General features: G+C 52.1%; 1 protein-coding gene across 2 annotated transcripts in view; it reads left to right on the top strand.

Moving 5' to 3' along the window:
* The first annotated feature begins 1,830 nt into the window (after positions 1–1,830).
* The window catches only part of TRERF1 (transcriptional regulating factor 1), a 37,678-nt gene continuing 23,119 nt past the window's right edge, over positions 1,831–16,389 (top strand). Inside the window, exons 1-10 of one of the 2 annotated variants that reach the window (XM_038761128.1) lie at positions 1,831–1,912; positions 2,095–3,570; positions 5,011–5,057; positions 6,079–6,229; positions 7,067–7,351; positions 10,397–10,769; positions 11,604–11,670; positions 12,079–12,218; positions 12,368–12,471; positions 13,039–13,114. In XM_038761128.1, coding sequence (XP_038617056.1) covers positions 2,116–3,570; positions 5,011–5,057; positions 6,079–6,229; positions 7,067–7,351; positions 10,397–10,769; positions 11,604–11,670; positions 12,079–12,218; positions 12,368–12,471; positions 13,039–13,114 — 2,698 coding nt within the window. In that variant the 5' untranslated portion in view covers positions 1,831–1,912; positions 2,095–2,115. Of the gene's footprint in view, positions 1,913–2,094; positions 3,571–5,007; positions 5,058–6,078; positions 6,230–7,066; positions 7,352–10,396; positions 10,770–11,603; positions 11,671–12,078; positions 12,219–12,367; positions 12,472–13,038; positions 13,115–16,389 lie in introns of both variants that reach the window. The other variant, XM_038761127.1, reaches the window with a different exon arrangement.

Below are 16,389 nucleotides of genomic sequence, written 5' to 3'. Positions count from 1 at the left end.
GAATTCTCATTCATTCAGTAGTATTTATTGAGCACTGCACTAAGCTCTTTGGAGAGTACAATACAACACTAAACAGACACATTCCCTGCCCACAATGAGTTTACAGTCTAGAGGAATTTGACTCTAATCGATGGGAATTGATCCACCCCCTGCCCAGACTCCACCCCCAGGTTCCCTGGAAGGGATTCCCGAATAAACCCATGGTGAAATGTTGTTGATTCAAGCCAAATTCAGAACATCAAGCAGTATTGGACTTGGCTTTATGCCCAGACTTGCCCCTACTTTTGTTTGGTTAGCCGGATTGATAAAACTGTTTGGATAACTGCCCTTCCACCGTATCGGGAACTGAAATTTCATACAGAGAAGTTTGGCCTGAGCCATGCCTGGATTGGGGTAAAATGGGTTTTTAATCTCCATTTTACAGATGAGAAAATTGAGGCAAAGCAAAGTTAAGTGACTTACCCAAGGTCACACAGCAGGTAGGAGGTGGAGCCGATATTAGAATCCAGGTCCCCTGAGTCCCAGGCCCATGATCTTTCCACTAAGCTATGCTGCTTCTCAAGGATTTGTAGGTGGCATGCTGCTGGGGTCCCTGGGTCACTGAGGGAGGAAAGGAAGGAGCAGAAAATGGAGGAAAAAAAAAGAAGAAATTGGAATGTGAACTTCCGGGGAACTTTAATCCAATTTGGCTTGAGAAGTGCTGTAAAAAAAACCAAACAAACCAAAAAACCCATGCAGTTGCAGTAAACACCTCCTTAAAGTTTCCCTTCAGCGTGGCCTAGTGGATAGAGCACAGGCCTCGGAATCAGAAGGACCTGGGTTCCGATCCTGGCTTTTCTGCTTGTCTGTTCTGTGACCTTGGGTAAGTCACTTAACTTCGGTGGGCCTCAGTTATCTCATCTGCAAAATGGGGAATTAAGACTGTGAGACCTTTGTGGGACAGGGATTGTATCCAACCTAAGTAATTTGTATCTACCCCGGCACTTAGTACAGTGCCTGGCACATAGTAAGCGTTTAAGAAATACCATCATTTTTACTGTTATTATTCTCGTTATTCTCAAGGCCCTGCTGAGAGCTCACCTCCTCCAGGAGGCCTTCCCAGACTGAGCCCCTTCCTTCCTCTCCCCCTCGTCCCCCTCTCCATCCCCCCATCTTACCTCCTTCCCTTCCCCACAGCACCTGTATATATGTTATATGTTTGTACATATTTATTACTCTATTTATTTATTTATTTTATTTGTACATTTCTATCCTATTTATTTTATTTTGTTGGTATGTTTGGTTTTGTTCTCTGTCTCCCCCTTTTAGACTGTGAGCCCACTGTTGGGTAGGGACTGTATATGTTGCCAATTTGTACTTCCCAAGCGCTTAGTACAGTGCTCTGCACATAGTAAGCGCTCAATAAATACGATTGATGATGATGATGATATTATGTTCCACATAACACATTTTCTATAGGGCCCAGCAACCCACCTGCACAGACTACTACCATACGAGCACCTAAACATTCAGGCAAACGTGCACAAGGTTTAAGGAATCATTGGACTGTGTGCACGTGGGGGATAATCTGGAAAAGCTCCACGAAGGAAGCCAATTTTCAGCAATTTTTTTTTTTTCTGGGGGGGAACAGGGCCTGCTTGGTAAAGAGCATTACTCGCTGGTGGTTTGAGAAATGCAGCCTGGTTTTACCAGTGTGACTTTTTGGAGGTGGGTTTTGGAAGAGATAAACCAGGTGTTGCACATGGGAGGGTCCTAGCTTCTCTTTTTGTACCATAGGAAGTGTGTTTAGAGGCTAATGGACCCCTTCCCCTCCCCTTCCTTATCTTTCAGGTGCTCAGTGAGCCTGCTTGGTCATTTTGCTGGCGGTCTGGCCTGGGGCCCGTTCGAAGATGTGAAGCAGGCTCAGCCTGAGGTCAGGCCCCCGCCCCCCCCATCCCCTGCCGCCCCACCCGCCCCCCACCTTCGGCCAGCACGAGTTGCTGGGTCCCATGACGTGCACTGAACATACAGGCCATTGAATGGGTCGAGCACTCTCTCTCTCTCTCGGGCCATCTCAGGGTTTAAACCACTTTGTCTGGTTTTTGTGCCTCTCAGCCTGGGACCACGGTGTAAACCATGGGGGACCAGCAGCAGCTGTACAAAGCCAACCACACGGCCAACAGCAACGAGAACTTGTACTACCAGCCGCCGTCGCTGAATCCCCTCTCCGCTCTGGGAGGCAACTTGAACCACAACTATGGGACATCAGGGGTGGATGCCTCCCAGGCATCTCCCCTCTCCCCTCATTTTCCCCAGGACTCAAGGGACAACACGGCCCTGGCGGCCAAGAACCTCGGCTCAGTGGACGCTTCCCGACAGGCGGGCTGGACTCACGTCGGGCCAGGAAACCACGTCCCGGTCCGGAACAGCCTCCCCAACCAGAACGTCCTGTGGAGCCCCGGAGGCCAGCCGGACGCCAGCGACGGCTACCAGTACTCCTACTCCCAGGCCAACGAGATCCGCTCGCAGAAAATCACCAGCGGGGTCCTGCACAAGCTGGACTCCTTCACCCAGGTGTTCGCCAACCAGAACTTGAGGATTCAGGTCAACAACATGGCCCAGGTCTTGCACACGCAGACCTCGGTGATGGACGGAGTCAGCGACAGCGCCCTCCGCCAGCTGTTGTCCCAGAAGCCCGTGGAGGCCCAGGCAGCCCCCCCGGGCCTGCCGAGGTACCAGCCGGCGGCCCAGCCCGTCCACCTGGGCTTCGCCGGCAGTCAGCAGAAGCACCCGGCGCAGGCGATGCCGCCGCATTCCCAGCCGCACGTGTACTATGACTACCAGCAGCACCTGGCCCAGATGCAGGTTCAGTCGGTCCTGCAGCCTGGGCAGCCGCAGCAGATGCAGTCGCAGCAGATGCTCCCGCAGCAGATGCAGCAGGCTCAGTACTATATACAGCAGCAGCAGCAGCAGCAGCAACCGGGGCAGCAGCGCCTGTCCGTGCAAGACATGCAGCAACAGCAAGCCAGACAGCAGCAGCAGCAGCAGCAGCAGCAGCCACGACAGTGCCCGGTACAATTACCTCAGTATTATCAAACACAACCCATTATGCAGCAGCAGCAGCAGCAGCCGCAGTCGCAACCAATGCCACTCCAACCTCCGTCCTATCACAGGGATCCCAACCAAAAGACTGTGCACGACACCCACCCGTTCCCCCAGGACCAGGCTCACTCTGTGCAGCTGATCCAGCTGGGAGCCATGCCTCAGTATTTCTATCAGGACCCCCAGCAGCAGCAGTACAGTCGGCATTTGTATCAGCAGAGCCTCCTGCAGCAGCAGCAGCAGCAGCAGCAGCAGCAACAACCCCAAGACGAAGCCCAGCAGAAGCCATACCACAGCGACGGCAGGACTCAGGCCGTGATGAACTCACATCTAGGTGTCGGATCCTCCGAGTCCATGGAAGACCACATGGGCCAGGAGCTGACCCCGGTGGGGGCCGCCGTTCCCCAGAGACCCCTCCTGTCACAGTCCGGTGTCCATCTCAATAACAGAGGGGCTCAGCAGCAGTCCCCATCTGCCTTGTGGCCCCAGGTAACTAATATTTTCGCTTCCTAAACTCTTCGGGTTCCTGGGAGCCTGCGCGAGACAGGTAGTTGAAGAATCGCTCGCCTTTGTATGCACAGCGTGAAAGGACCTTGTGGGCAGGGAATGTGTCTTTTCATTGTAATATTATACTGTGTGCTTTGCACACAGTAAGCACTCAGTTAGTACGACTGAGTGAATGAATGAGTGACTGGAGGGCAAGCCCAAAAGCGTAGCATCATAATAGGCAGAAGTGAATTATTTGAACTAATTCTGGGGCCAGTTCTGATACTGGACCTTTCAGATACCTCAGCATAATTGGGCTAGCCATCTCGGAGAAGATGTGCCCAGTGCCCGGTTGGGTTCCGGGAGCTGGCTTTTTTAAGGGGTGGGAGATTTTGGGAACCACCTTCATTCTGAATTTTTTCCACTTGGGTTCCCGGCTTTCTTCAGACCGTTTATTTTCCCAGATGTCCTGCGTTTCTGCCTGTGGTCCTTAGCCTGGCGCAGTTCAGTGGAGATTCTGTTTCAGGCCCTTTCTCGGGTCCATAACAAAGGTGAGGGAGATGCGGGGTGCAGGCGAAAGAGGAAGCAAGAAGGAGTTAAGGGAGGTAGGAGTCCCTGGGACCCTGACTTCCAGAGATCTAGTGTGAGCATTGGGAGCTGGAGCTCATGCTCAGAACCTCCCGCGAACATGTCCAGGTTTTTTTGGATTCCCTCCTTTGTCATCATCATCAATCGTATTTATTGAGCGCTTACTATGTGCAGAGCACTGTACTAAGCACTTGGGAAGTACAAATTGGCAACATATAGAGACAGTCCCTGCCCAACAGTGGGTTCACAGTCTAAAAGGGGGAGACAGAGAACAAAACCAAACATACTAACATGTCCACCTGCGGCTTTTGGAGAGGTCTGGACCGCACCTGTGTCCCCTCCCCACTCCCTCCGCCCATCCTCCAGGGTTCTGGCCTGTGGTGCTGGCGGCCCTAACGATAGTTCCACCCCTTGAGGTGGCAAACGACAGGTATTACTATCTTCACTTTGCCAGTGGAGCGACCCAAGGCCCCGGGGAGATTAAAGAGACTTCCCCAAGGTCACATAGCAGGTCATTGGCAGTGGAACAGGAACTCATTTTCTGTCAAACCATGCTCCTCCTCCTTCGGGTTCTGTGTGTGAGGAAGTGAGCTTGCAGAAGGGAGAAATTTGTGTTTGCCTCGTTTAATGTAGATGCCCAATAAAAGCAAAAGGCATTGACTTTGAGGTAATCCTAGGCATTATAGGCGAGACCAATACCTAGTTCGTAATCCCCGGGGTGTTGGAAAGCAGTTTACAAGCTTGCTGTAAAATCGAGACAGGCCAAGATCCGTGAAACCCTTCAGTTGCAGCCTGTCCAGTTGCCTCCTCTTCTCACACCATTTGCTGTTTCTCTCTTCCTCTGTTTGGTAGCAGATGCACTTCCCGGATGGCCGAGCCCAACCCATCTCCCCTGAGCCAAGGTACCGTGAGTGCTGGAGGGATTGCGCGGGGCGAATGAAATAAAGATAAGAGTCTGGTCGTTAGTAGCGTCTGTAGCCTTATCTTGGATGCTGTCCGGTGGGACAGGTCATTCGGGCTTTGGAAGCAGGGGGATGCAGATGAAAAACGACTCAACTTCCTCAGCAGTAGGCCACGATTGCCTTTGAGGGCCCTTATCTTTTAAAATTTCAGCCCAGGAGCCAGCCTGCGGCTCAGTCGTCCTAGCGCTAATCGGGGCTTGCTCCATTGTTGGCGTGAAGTTGCATCAGCAGCCGAAGGAACTGTCTGTTTTGGTTTGCCTAGTGTTGCTTGTGAGACCTGCTCACGTGGTCCAGAGTGATGGCTTTCCAGTGAGTAGAGCTGGAGTTTCTCCTTCTTCCCTTGGTTGCCAGGCTAGAGAACAGGGTCTCAGGGAGACTGAATAGGGGCAGAGACAATCCATGTCGTTTTGCCGATGCATCGGCATCCTGAAATTAAAGGAATTATGTGCGGAGGAGAAGGGATCCCAGAGCGTGCTGGTGAGGAGAGAGCGAAGAGAAGGGCAGGTGGCTTGGGGTGGCATGGAGCTGAGATTTGAAGAAGGCTGTCCCCACCCCCAGTAGCCATCATCTCCACCAGCTGCTCCGGATAACTTTAGTGAGCCCTTGGAGGTGGGACTTGGCCAGGTCTTTAGGCAACCAGGTTGGCCCAAAAGGTGACCTCTCACCTACTGCCCCTGGGGACCTCTTGGTCTCCCTTCTTGCTGAAAGTCCAGTGGCTTTGCTGTGTTTCATTTTGGGCCTAAAACAATGGGTGTTTCTGAGGCAGAAGTTAACTTCTTGAAGGAAATTTGGCAAGTAAATTCGCTCATCAATATATTTGGAAAAGGACCCCCAAAACGACAGACTCCAGGAAAATAAATCTGAGAAGGAACGACAGCTCTCTGACTGAACTGTCTTTGTTTTTTTTTTTTTTCCTCCCTCTCTCTCCCTGGGCTTCCTGGCTCACTTCCTCCCCACACAGCAGACAGTCCAAGGGAATGTTTTTGGAAAGGCCCGACGCAAAGAACAGGTTAACGTGTTCGATCTGCTTCAAGGAGTTCAAGAGCCTGCCCGCCCTGAACGGCCACATGCGGTCTCACGGAGGGATGAGAGCCTCGCCCGGCTTCCGACAGGTAGCACGCGGGGCAGGGGTCCCCTGCTGCTCGCCCCTCCTCCCCCGCGGGACGATGTTGCCGCTTGCTTTGCTTAACTGCCTTACCTACCCAGAGCACAGTGTGGATGGAGTCCGCTCGGCCCACGGCTGCTTGTTCCTCCCCACCCCACCCTGGAGAAAAGATTCAGCGAGGGTCTTGTGGGGGCTAGTTGAGTGAAGTTTGTTACCAGGTCGACCCAACTTGTACACCAGGGCAGAAACGCTTACCTGCCCACCCCTGACGAGGGCTACATAAATGATGTCAGTGTCTTTACTAACCTTCACCCGGCTCTCGGCATCAGTGTTGGTTTCTTTTTTTTTCCTTAATGGTATTTGTTCAGCACTTACTCTGTGCCGGGCATTGTCCTAAGCACTGGGGTAGATACCAAGTTAAAAGTTGGACACAGTTTATGTCCCACGTGGGGCTTACATCTTTAATCCCCATTTAACAAATGAGGTAACTGAGGCGCAGAGAAGCTAAGTGACCTACCCAAGGCAAGCCAGCAGAGCCAGGATTAGAACCCAGGTCTTCTGCCACCCTGCCCCGTGCTCTTTCCACTAGGCCACACTGCTTCTCACCTGGGCCTGGGGTATAGGGAGAGGCTCTCTCCAAGGCTGATCTGGATGGCTTTTCCCCAGCATCGAGGGTGAACGGTAGGGCCAGAGTTTGATTTCTCCCCAGACTCCGAGACAATGAGAAAGCGTCTCCCTCTCCCCCGTTCCATCCTCTTGCCCCTTCCCCTTCCCTTCCAAACCCCTCCGCCCCTGGTCTAGCTGTTCGGTAACTGAGGCTGAAAGCCTGTAATTGTCTGTGTAGGAGGAAGGAGAGAAGGCCCCGCCACAGCCGCCGCTGCCTCCACCACCACCCCAGCAACCCCCCAAAGAGGTGGAAAGCCTCACTCCCATCGTCATGCCTGTGTCTGTCCCTGTCAAGCTTCTCTCGCCCGAGCCCGGCCCGCAGGTCACCGCCAACAATGCCGCCACGGCCCCCAGCAGAGACAAGCCGGCCGGCTCAGTGTCAGATGACGAGATGCCGGTGCTCGTGAGGATGACCTACTCCCCGCCCTGCTCTCCCAAAGCAGCCAACCCCTGCTCGTCTTCTGTGAGTTGCCGCTGCCTTCAGGCTGGAGGAACTCCTTTGCTTTCTAGGACAGCGACCGGAGATGGGAGGAGGAGGAGGAGGAGGAGGCAGAGGAGACATTCTCCTGAGGTCGGGAGCGGGAAGGGTTCTGGAAAGCGTGGAGGGGCCCCAACTGAAATGGCCCCCTCTGTCTGATTTGGACCAGATTCAACTAAATTCAAACAGAGCTCCAGGCTCCCATCTGGTTAGGACAGACTCTGGGTTGGATGTGAAATCTCTGAGTTGCCTTTTCCTGCCGTGCTTGTCCGGTATTCTGTCCGTCTGCACAGTACGCTAGCTTGCAGCAGCCTCGTGGATGTGCAGCCCACGCCCGCCGCCCTTCCACGCCGTTTTCCGCTCCCCGGCCCTCACACGAGCCGGGGCTGCGGCGGTCGCGACCTTAGACGGACCCCGGCTGGCAGTCCCCGGGTGCCTTCGGCAGATGCCTCCCCTCCTCAGGGATGCCCCCGTCCTCGGAGAACAAACTGAGCCAGCCCAGAGCTTCATTTCCTATCTCCCGGGAATACCTCCTCCCATCCCGGGAAAGCAAAGAGATTTATCACTGCCTAGTGTGTTGTTGTTCTCGTTTTCCTATTCTGTGTGCTTGTTTGTTGTAGCGTAGATGGTGACAACAAAGCAATGTAGTTCTCGGTGGGAAGTTTCCACTAGGTGGGTGGAAAATGAATCCTTGGGGAGGAGGGGAGGGTGAGGTATCTGGGCAGAGGAAACCTCCGGGGGTTCTGAGCCCTGTGCTCAGTAACTCCCAACAAGTACTTCTCCGCTCCCTGCTCCCTTGCAGTTCAGCCAGTGCAGAGCAGGAAATGGGGCACGCCCTCATCCATGCATCCTGTCGTCCCAAGGGTAAGGGATCTGGGAGGGGAAGAGAGAACCCGATTCAGAGAAACCCACGCTTCCAGGAGGAAGCGCTTCTCTCTGAAAAGTGTAAAAACATCAGCAGGACGTGGACCCATCTAGGATGGCTTTAGGATTGAAGGGCCGGGGGACCCTGGCTGAAAAGCAGCGAATCCCCGATAAAGGGGTTGCATGCCGGTGGGGACCGGACTTTAACCAGGCCTGGGCTTTCTTACTTACTGTTTAGCTCTCCTAGTGGCACGGGTCTCCCTATAATTTTTGTTTCGACCTCCTGGCAGTTCGGGAAACCAGGAGGAGAGGCAGTTGCACCGGGTTGCTTTTTTTATTTTCCATATGCAGTGTAAAGCAGAATTCTCTGGCCCGTTTTGCCTCATTTAATTCAGCTTGACTAACCCTGGCCCTGCTTGACCACAAGAATTCACCCTCCCCCTCCCCAGGAAGCCACAGGACCAGTGACTTCTGTCTTCAGTTTCCATTCTTGCCTAGCGGATAAGGTTTCGGAGGGAGGGAGGCGTGCTGGTCACTCTGGCGAGGACCAGAAATGGCCAACCTGCCTCTGCCCCGTGTACCCCTTGCCTTCCTTCTGGGATGCCAGACTGCTCAGAGGAGAGGATTCGGATTTGGGTGCAGCCTGTCTCCAGAAAACCTCCCTCCTGTGAAAATCAGAGGTCGCATCAACCCCTAGGGAAAAAGAGGAGACCGCTGGTGGAGGGTTTTCTGACTCCTGTGAGTGAGGAGGAGTTTGGAGGGTAGGGAAGGAGTCTCAGGAGCGGGGCTGTGAAAGGAAGGAAAGAGCTACTAAATTGGCTCTGCCTTTTTGTAGGGCCTCTTCATTGTGCCCAACCCAGCTAGCTGGGCAACAGTCAACATCAACCCATACTCCCAGTACAGTTTGTCAACTGGAAAAGAACCCTGCATGGCCAGGGAGAGAAGGCGGCTCCTTTTGGGGGGCTAATCAGCCCCCAAAGTATTTTCTTCGTTGACCCTAAGTGCAGGAGGCCTTCAGCTGACGGCTATCATCTCAGAAGTTCCCAGAACTCCGGCTTTGCCTTTCCTCTTTTACTGTTTTCTAGTCCCATTTCCCACCCTCCCTAAATACACAGTGCCTCAAAAGAATAAACGGCCTTGCAGATAGCCCTTGGCAAGTGATATTTGCCAGGCAAGTCCACCCCGCTGATGTCACCGTTTGTACTCCCAGCCAGGAACAGCGTGTTGGTGGGTTGAAAAAATGTGCTTGTTGGCAAGCTGCAGTCAAATTTTTCAGACTTTGGAGCTGGGCCAGCACTGATCTGGGGTGTTAGGAGGAGGAGAGAGCTCCGAAGTGGGAGATAAAGCCCACAGCCCCGCAACTAGAACGTTAGTCTGAGTGGGCAAGCGAGGGCCAAAGCGAAGCAGCTGTAATGGTCACTTCGTCTCTTTTCTTGGTGACGGCAGTTTTCAGGAGCAGTCCATGCTGGGAGGATGAAGTATCTAAACCTGTCCCGAACAGTGATTTGCTTACTTGGAGCAGGATGCCGAGGGACGGAGGAATCCCGGTGCATTTTCCTTGCTACTCTTTCCCAGAGGATTCAAGAGTAAAACTAGGAATCCAGCACTGGAAAAGAATCCACCCGGAAAGTAGCTTGTTCCGGATGCTGTGAAAACTTGCTCAATAAGAAGTTTGCATCCCAAAGCCCCAACCAAGACTTGAAAGTTGTCTTGGTCCCGACCCAGCCTCTTTCCGTGCATTATGGGGTTGTCATCGGCTTTACTCCCTCTGTTGGGACTGCATCAGATTCTTGTTGTTATCAGTCAGCGTTATCCTTCTCCCAAGAGAGATGGAGAATTCTTGCAGCTGGAGTGCACTTGGCAGATGGGAGTGCAGCGATAAGCAGTGAAGAATTTGAATTTATGACTTCTCCCCGCCACCCACTCCCCACCGTGCTCCCAGCGGTAATTTCAGAGATTCGAGCACGCTCTTCTCAGGAAGATCAAGAAACTGCTCTGGGCGAATGGGAGCCGAACAACTCGGTGGGGAGTGGCAGGGCAGGACAAGGAGTGGGAGATAAGGGAAAGGAAGATGTTCTTGCTGACCTGCCCTAGAGGAAGCTCCTAAATGCTGTGGCCTCCGGGAGGTGGAACTAAACCTTTGAAATTTATCCCATTTGCATTTAGGAAGTTGCCAGGAAGCACCAGCCCAGCGTCCCCAAAACAGAAGAGCAGACGAAGCCCCTGCAGGATAAGAAAAAGTATCGCCACCGACCTGAGCCTCTCTTCATTCCTCCTCCCACCTACAACCTCAACACTTCCCTCTCAGGTGCCACGTTGTATCAAAGCCAGCTTCGCTCCCCCCGAATCCTAGGGGACCACCTCCTCGACAGGACCCACGAGCTGCCCCCCTACACCCCCCCACCTATGCTGAGTCCCGTCCGTCAGGGATCCGGCCTCTTCAGCAGTGTCATTATCACAACGTCCCAGACTGGTACCCACCCACAGCTGCCGCTCACTCCTCTCACCCCGACGCCCCGGGTCCTCCTGTGTCGATCCAGTAAGTGTTTGGTCGGTCTCCGGCCCTTCCTGTCACACCTCACACCCAATGGGCACCTGGAGAAAGAGTCGTTGATTCTGGGAAGCAGCACGGCCTCAGCGGGGATACTGAGACCCAGAGACTCCACCACAAACCTGCTGTGTGACACCTCGGTCAAGGCAGTTCACTTCTCTGTGCCCTCATCTATAACATGGGGATTCAATACTTGCTCTCCCCCTTACTTAGACTGTGAGCCACATATGGGACTTGGTTTTTTCCCATGTACCCCAGCACTTAGTACAGTGATTGGCACCTAGTAAGCGCTTAGCAGATGCTACTGTTATTATTATGAGGATAGGCTGTTGTCAGTGCCGAGGTCGACGTGTTTGATTTATGGTGAAATTTAAAAAAAAAATCTAAGCAGAAAATATTTTGGAGGTGCCATCTCATTACCACCGAACTGGCAAGGGGAATATGCAAGGAGAGTTAGGATCTGATGAGACCTTTAAGGTTAGGCCACTTTAACCCAGAATTGCAGGTAGAATTGAGGAGAATTTTGTAGACCAAGCGCTTAGTGCAGTGCTCTGCCCACAGTAAGCGCTCAATAAATACGGTTGACTGCACGAATGAATATTTTGAGGCTACTGCAGTCAGTCGTATTTAGGGAGTTCTTACTGTTTGAAGATCACTGTACTAAGTGCTTGGGAGAGTACAGTATAACAGTACAACATTCACATTCCCTGCCCACAATAAGCTTACAGACTTAGAGGGGGAAACTGCCAGGCCAAGGTTAGGTTTTTGGAAAAGAAAATGGCCCTCTCTGTGTGACTAATGGCATTTTTGCTTGCGCTTCAGACAGTATTGATGGAGGCAGTGTGCCAGTAACACCAGGACCTGGAGAACAGACAGTGGACATAGAACCGTAAGGATGCCTCGATTTACTGTATGGGGAGAATTTTTCTCATGTGTCCTTTGTCAGCTGGTGGAGACGCTGTTTTTTGGGCGGGTTGGGATATGTTGACCTTTCTTGGTCAAATTAGCACCTACTGTTCTTGATTGACGTTCTCCAAAGTACCGAAGGGGTATGGTGTTCCTTACTCCAGTAGCTTTCTCTGTGATGGCTCACCCCCAATTCAGTTTTCTCCAGCTCTTAGAATTCAGTCTCACTTTTCTATGTCCTTATGGTGTTGACATGGTTTGGGTTTACCCTCTAAAGAAACCCTTTATAGTCTCTGAAAAACTGTAGAGCTAGAGGTTTCCTTAAATTTGAAATGATTACTCTCTGCCAGACGCGCTGCCACTTAAATGTATTTTGTTGTTTTGATTCAAGACGGATCAACATTGGGTCAAGATTCCAAGCTGAGATCCCTGAACTCCAGGACTTCACCACTGTGGATCAAGACCCGCACAGAGCAACGTTGGTGTGGAAACCCTGGCCAGAACTGGAAAACAGAGACGTTCAGGAAAGAGGTATTGAGAGTTGCCCCTCGTTTGGAATTAGGTGTCCAAGACATCCTGGATTTCTGGCTCCAAGAATTCAGATTATAATCCTTTTTGTTAACCCTAACTGGCTGACGTGTTCCAAATCTGACACGGTGACATTTCTTTGTTTCTCACAGTGGAGAATCTCTTAAATTTGTGTTGCTCCAGTGCCTTGCCAGGTGGAGGGACCAATTCCGAATTTGCTTTGCATTCTCTCTTTGAAGCCAAAGGTGATATTATGGTAAGGACAAAAAGAAATGGATCCTATGGTTTGCTATATTTATAGAAAAGGAAGTATTTCCAGAACTTGAAGCGTTGCTGCTCAGCAGATCACAGCGGCTCTCAGCATGACAGGTGGTGATGCCAAACCCCCAAAATGTTTCTCCCACTCGCAGTTGTTTGTGTTTCCCCTTCCAGGGAGTAGCTCTCAAAACTCATTTACTTCTCACTGAGACTCTTAACTGTTCATCAGTATCCCCGCTGAGTCAGGATCGTTGGTCCAGCGCCCTTTGAACCCTACCTTTGAACCCTGCCTCTAGACTGGAAGCTCCTTGTGGACAGGGAACGTGTCTCCCAACTCTCCCAAGCGCTTAGTATGGTGCTGTGCTCCCAGTAAGCGCTCAGTGAATACCATTAATTGGTTGATTGATTGCCAAAGCTGTGATCTGCTGCCAACCTATTAATCAGAGCAGGGGTGGATGCGCTTACGGAGTCCAGGCGGCCCTGAGCCCTGTCACCTGGCGCTCAGCCCGCACTTGCCCTGCTCCCGGGTTACTAATCGTCTCCTTTGCTTTCCATGTTTTTCTAGACTGCCGTCGAAAGGCTGCTGCTGAAGAAGCCCGCCAGACTTAAATGTCATCCTTTAGCAAACTACCACTATGCTGGTAGGTTCTTCCCACTCCCCCTGCCCCCTCTTCCCTCAATCATGGTTTCCAGCAGGCAGTTCTTCTTAGCGATAAAGTTGCCTGGGGCCCATTTCCTCCATTAGAGTCCTTTTTGTGCTACCAGCCCCATTTGTGAAAGTGGGCCGCGCTATCCGGGCGATCGGTGACTGTGCTCCTTTATCTTGTCACTACGAGGAGCGCCGAGAGGCTGTGGGCAGTTGGAAGATAATTATCTGGCAGGGTGATCGTGCTGGCTGAGATGAGAGCTAATCTGAAAGGTTATAGGATTCTCGTGGGTGGGTAATTTGCTTGTTGCCCTGCGGGTTTGGGCAGCAGGTCCAGCCTGTTACGTCAGCTTCTTCCGGCCCATCCGACTCTCCATTTGAGTGGGCTCCAGCTCCTCCCTGAGGGAAGCCTTGCCCACGTAGCCAGCCCCACCTGCTTGGTGGGCAAGCCATCGGAGCAGGGCCCAGGGGAGGCACGGTTGTGGGTCTTATAAAGGTCTGAACCCCGCGTTCGCTTGCGACAGATGATGACGATGACCACGATAATCCCAACAACACTGATAGTAATAATATTAGGTGCTTGCAAATTGCCAAGCACCGGGGTACTTAAAGGACAATCAGTCAGACACGTGGGACTCCCAGTCTAAGGGGGAGTGAGAACCTTTACCGAACCCTCATCTTACAGATGAGGATCTGAGACATCGAAAACTTCAGGAACTTGTCCAAGATCGTGAAGCAGGCAAGGAGCAACACTGGGATTAGAACCCAGGTCTCCTAACTCCCAGTCCCAGGCTCTTTCCACAAAGCCATCCTGTTTCTCTGCAGTACAATATTCGGGTGTACAGAGTACAGATGTTATACAAACACAGGGTATCAGGGGCCCTAAGATAAGAAGGCCCCATTTGTTGCTGAAGCAATGAGCGTGAGTTTAAACTAGGGTAAACCAGTTTGGACAAGCCTAGGAAGTTTTCCTGTTTGGTGAAGACATTTGCGTTGGGCGTGCCGTGGGGTTAAGGGATGAAGTTGCATTGGTCAGCTGACAACCGAGTAACACCAGACTGAACAAGGTCTCTTTATCTTGCGCCTCCCTGTCGATCATCCGGCCTTAGAAGTAATTCCACTCTTCAGGGATTCCCCAAGCTGCCGATCCTTCTTTGTTAAGTCCTGGCAGCACATTCAGCATTTTGAGCTGGGGCTGGAGCAGCGTTCCAGAGGTTTGAGCTGGGTCTGAAGCTTGTCAGTAGAGAAGGTATTGATGGTATATCCCTTGCTTGGGGCCGTTGCTTGGGACCCTTGCCCTCCTCCCCCAGCTCGTCTCCACCCTGATGCCCGTTATTGAAGTTGACGTGCCGGGCACTGAATGGCTGACTGAAAGGAAGTGGTCTCTTGGGGCTTTTCAGCTTTTTCTACATGAGTGGAAGCTGAAAATGATCTGGTCTCTTTAGCGTTTATGCGCTGCAAACGCCGAGCCATCTGTTTTGAATCATTTTGGTCTTCCTAGCCAAGTGGTACAGAATGGAGAAACAGTGCCAGTACACTGAGAAAGGAGTCCAAGCCTGTCTGCTTCAGAAAAGGAAGCCACCACCACATACAGTTGATTCTTATTTTCCCTAAGTGTGGTCTTCAGGTGTCCAGCAACTTTTCATCCACATTCCTCAGAAACATGGTTCCCCTGGGCTCCTCTTAGTCCATTAGGGCTGGAATCCCCTTGCATCTTCCCTGGGGGCTTGAAACATGTCTACCGACTCTGTTGCCATGTTCTGCACACAGGAAGCGCTCAGTAAATACCATTGATTGATGGATTATGCTGCTTTTCAGAGCGCTTAATGAATACGGTTGAGGGTGATGGGTAGAGCCCCTGCTATGCACAGCTGCAGCAGGGATTGAAGGCTTCCTGCCAATAGATTCTCTCCTCGCTGCAGGAAGAATCCTCGTCCAGGTGCTTTCATTCTTCCCCTCAGTGACTTCCAAGACCTGGACCTCCTGGCAGTGGGGGAGCCCCACTCCGGCCCCGCTAATCTAGAGACCCCCCTGCCGGAAAACTGGCCCCGGTGTTCGCTGCGGGGGTACGTGGTAGCAGTTGCATAGGAGGGCTGAAGGGAGGGCCATTCTGTTGGGAAAGTTGCAGCCTCTTTGGGTTTTATTCCTGGGTTTTCTCTGCACTCTGTAGATTTGTTCTCTGCATATGTCTCCGTCAGAAAGACGTGAGGGTTGGGAACAGTCCCGCCCTGATTTCTGAATTTTCTGAAGTACCGGTCATTTCCATTCCCTGTAGCACTCACATAGAGTTCTTAAATTTTCACGTTGTATTTGTCTATTTTATGGTGCTTCTGTTTATTTTATTTGTTTACTGCCTCATTCCTGACAACCTCTCATGTCACTCCCTCTTCCTCCCCCCCCCCCCCTTTCCCCACCTTCCTTCATATTCCCCACTTAATCCTTTTTCTTTTCCTGTCCCTAGATGGCTGTGGTTTCTCTCCCCTCACCCCTCCAGTTCCCCGGGGCGGCCTTGACCTTATTCCATGACTCTTTACTGCTTGGCCTCTCTCCCTGTGGTCTCCACGCCACCAAGGACCCTCTCCTCACTATCCCTGACTGACCTCTCGGCTACCCCTGGGCAACCTTACCTTCTCTCTCCCCGAAGCCCACAGGTGTCCTCTGTCTCCCTCCCTGCTGAATTCCCCTGTACGCCACCCTGGCTTGAAGATATGACATCCAAAGAGGCAGCCTCCGCTTCTCACTCCTAATTTAAGTAGCAGAAAGCGAGGCCAAGGGTAGCGTTGGATGGCGAGAGGTTAGGTCTTTATTTCTATCTTGTCTCCAGTAGATTTTCCAAAATTGCGTCTCCTCCTTCCTCTGTCACTTCCCATTATGCTCCGAGCAAGGCTCTGCCCAAGTACATTTAGTGACCGGCTGACCTCTCCAAAACCATTCCAGTAGTGAAGGCCCAGGACCCGTCTCATCCCCCATAACCAAATGGGGTTTTGTGGTTCTTTAATTAAAGCATCAGTGTCCTCAGCCCTGGCCTGGCCTAGAACGACTGGCATTCGGAAGCAACGAAGCATAAAGACCATTTAAAAACAGACCCACAGTCCAAGATCCCACAGCCAGTCAATCTCCCCTTCTTCCTTGCCTCCCCTCCGCCTGGAGCTCAGTATCTCCCCCGAAATCAGCCACAGCAGATTCTGTCTCTCAGCAACCGGCGCTCAAAACATTTCCACCCATGATGCTTTTCCAACACCAATTTCAGCCAGTTAATTGGAACCCTTC

This window comes from Tachyglossus aculeatus, chromosome 19, assembly GCF_015852505.1.
Source record: "Tachyglossus aculeatus isolate mTacAcu1 chromosome 19, mTacAcu1.pri, whole genome shotgun sequence".
NCBI lineage: Eukaryota > Metazoa > Chordata > Mammalia > Monotremata > Tachyglossidae > Tachyglossus > Tachyglossus aculeatus.
Note: the sequence above shows the minus strand (reverse complement) of the source record. Positions and strands in the feature narration are given on the sequence as shown.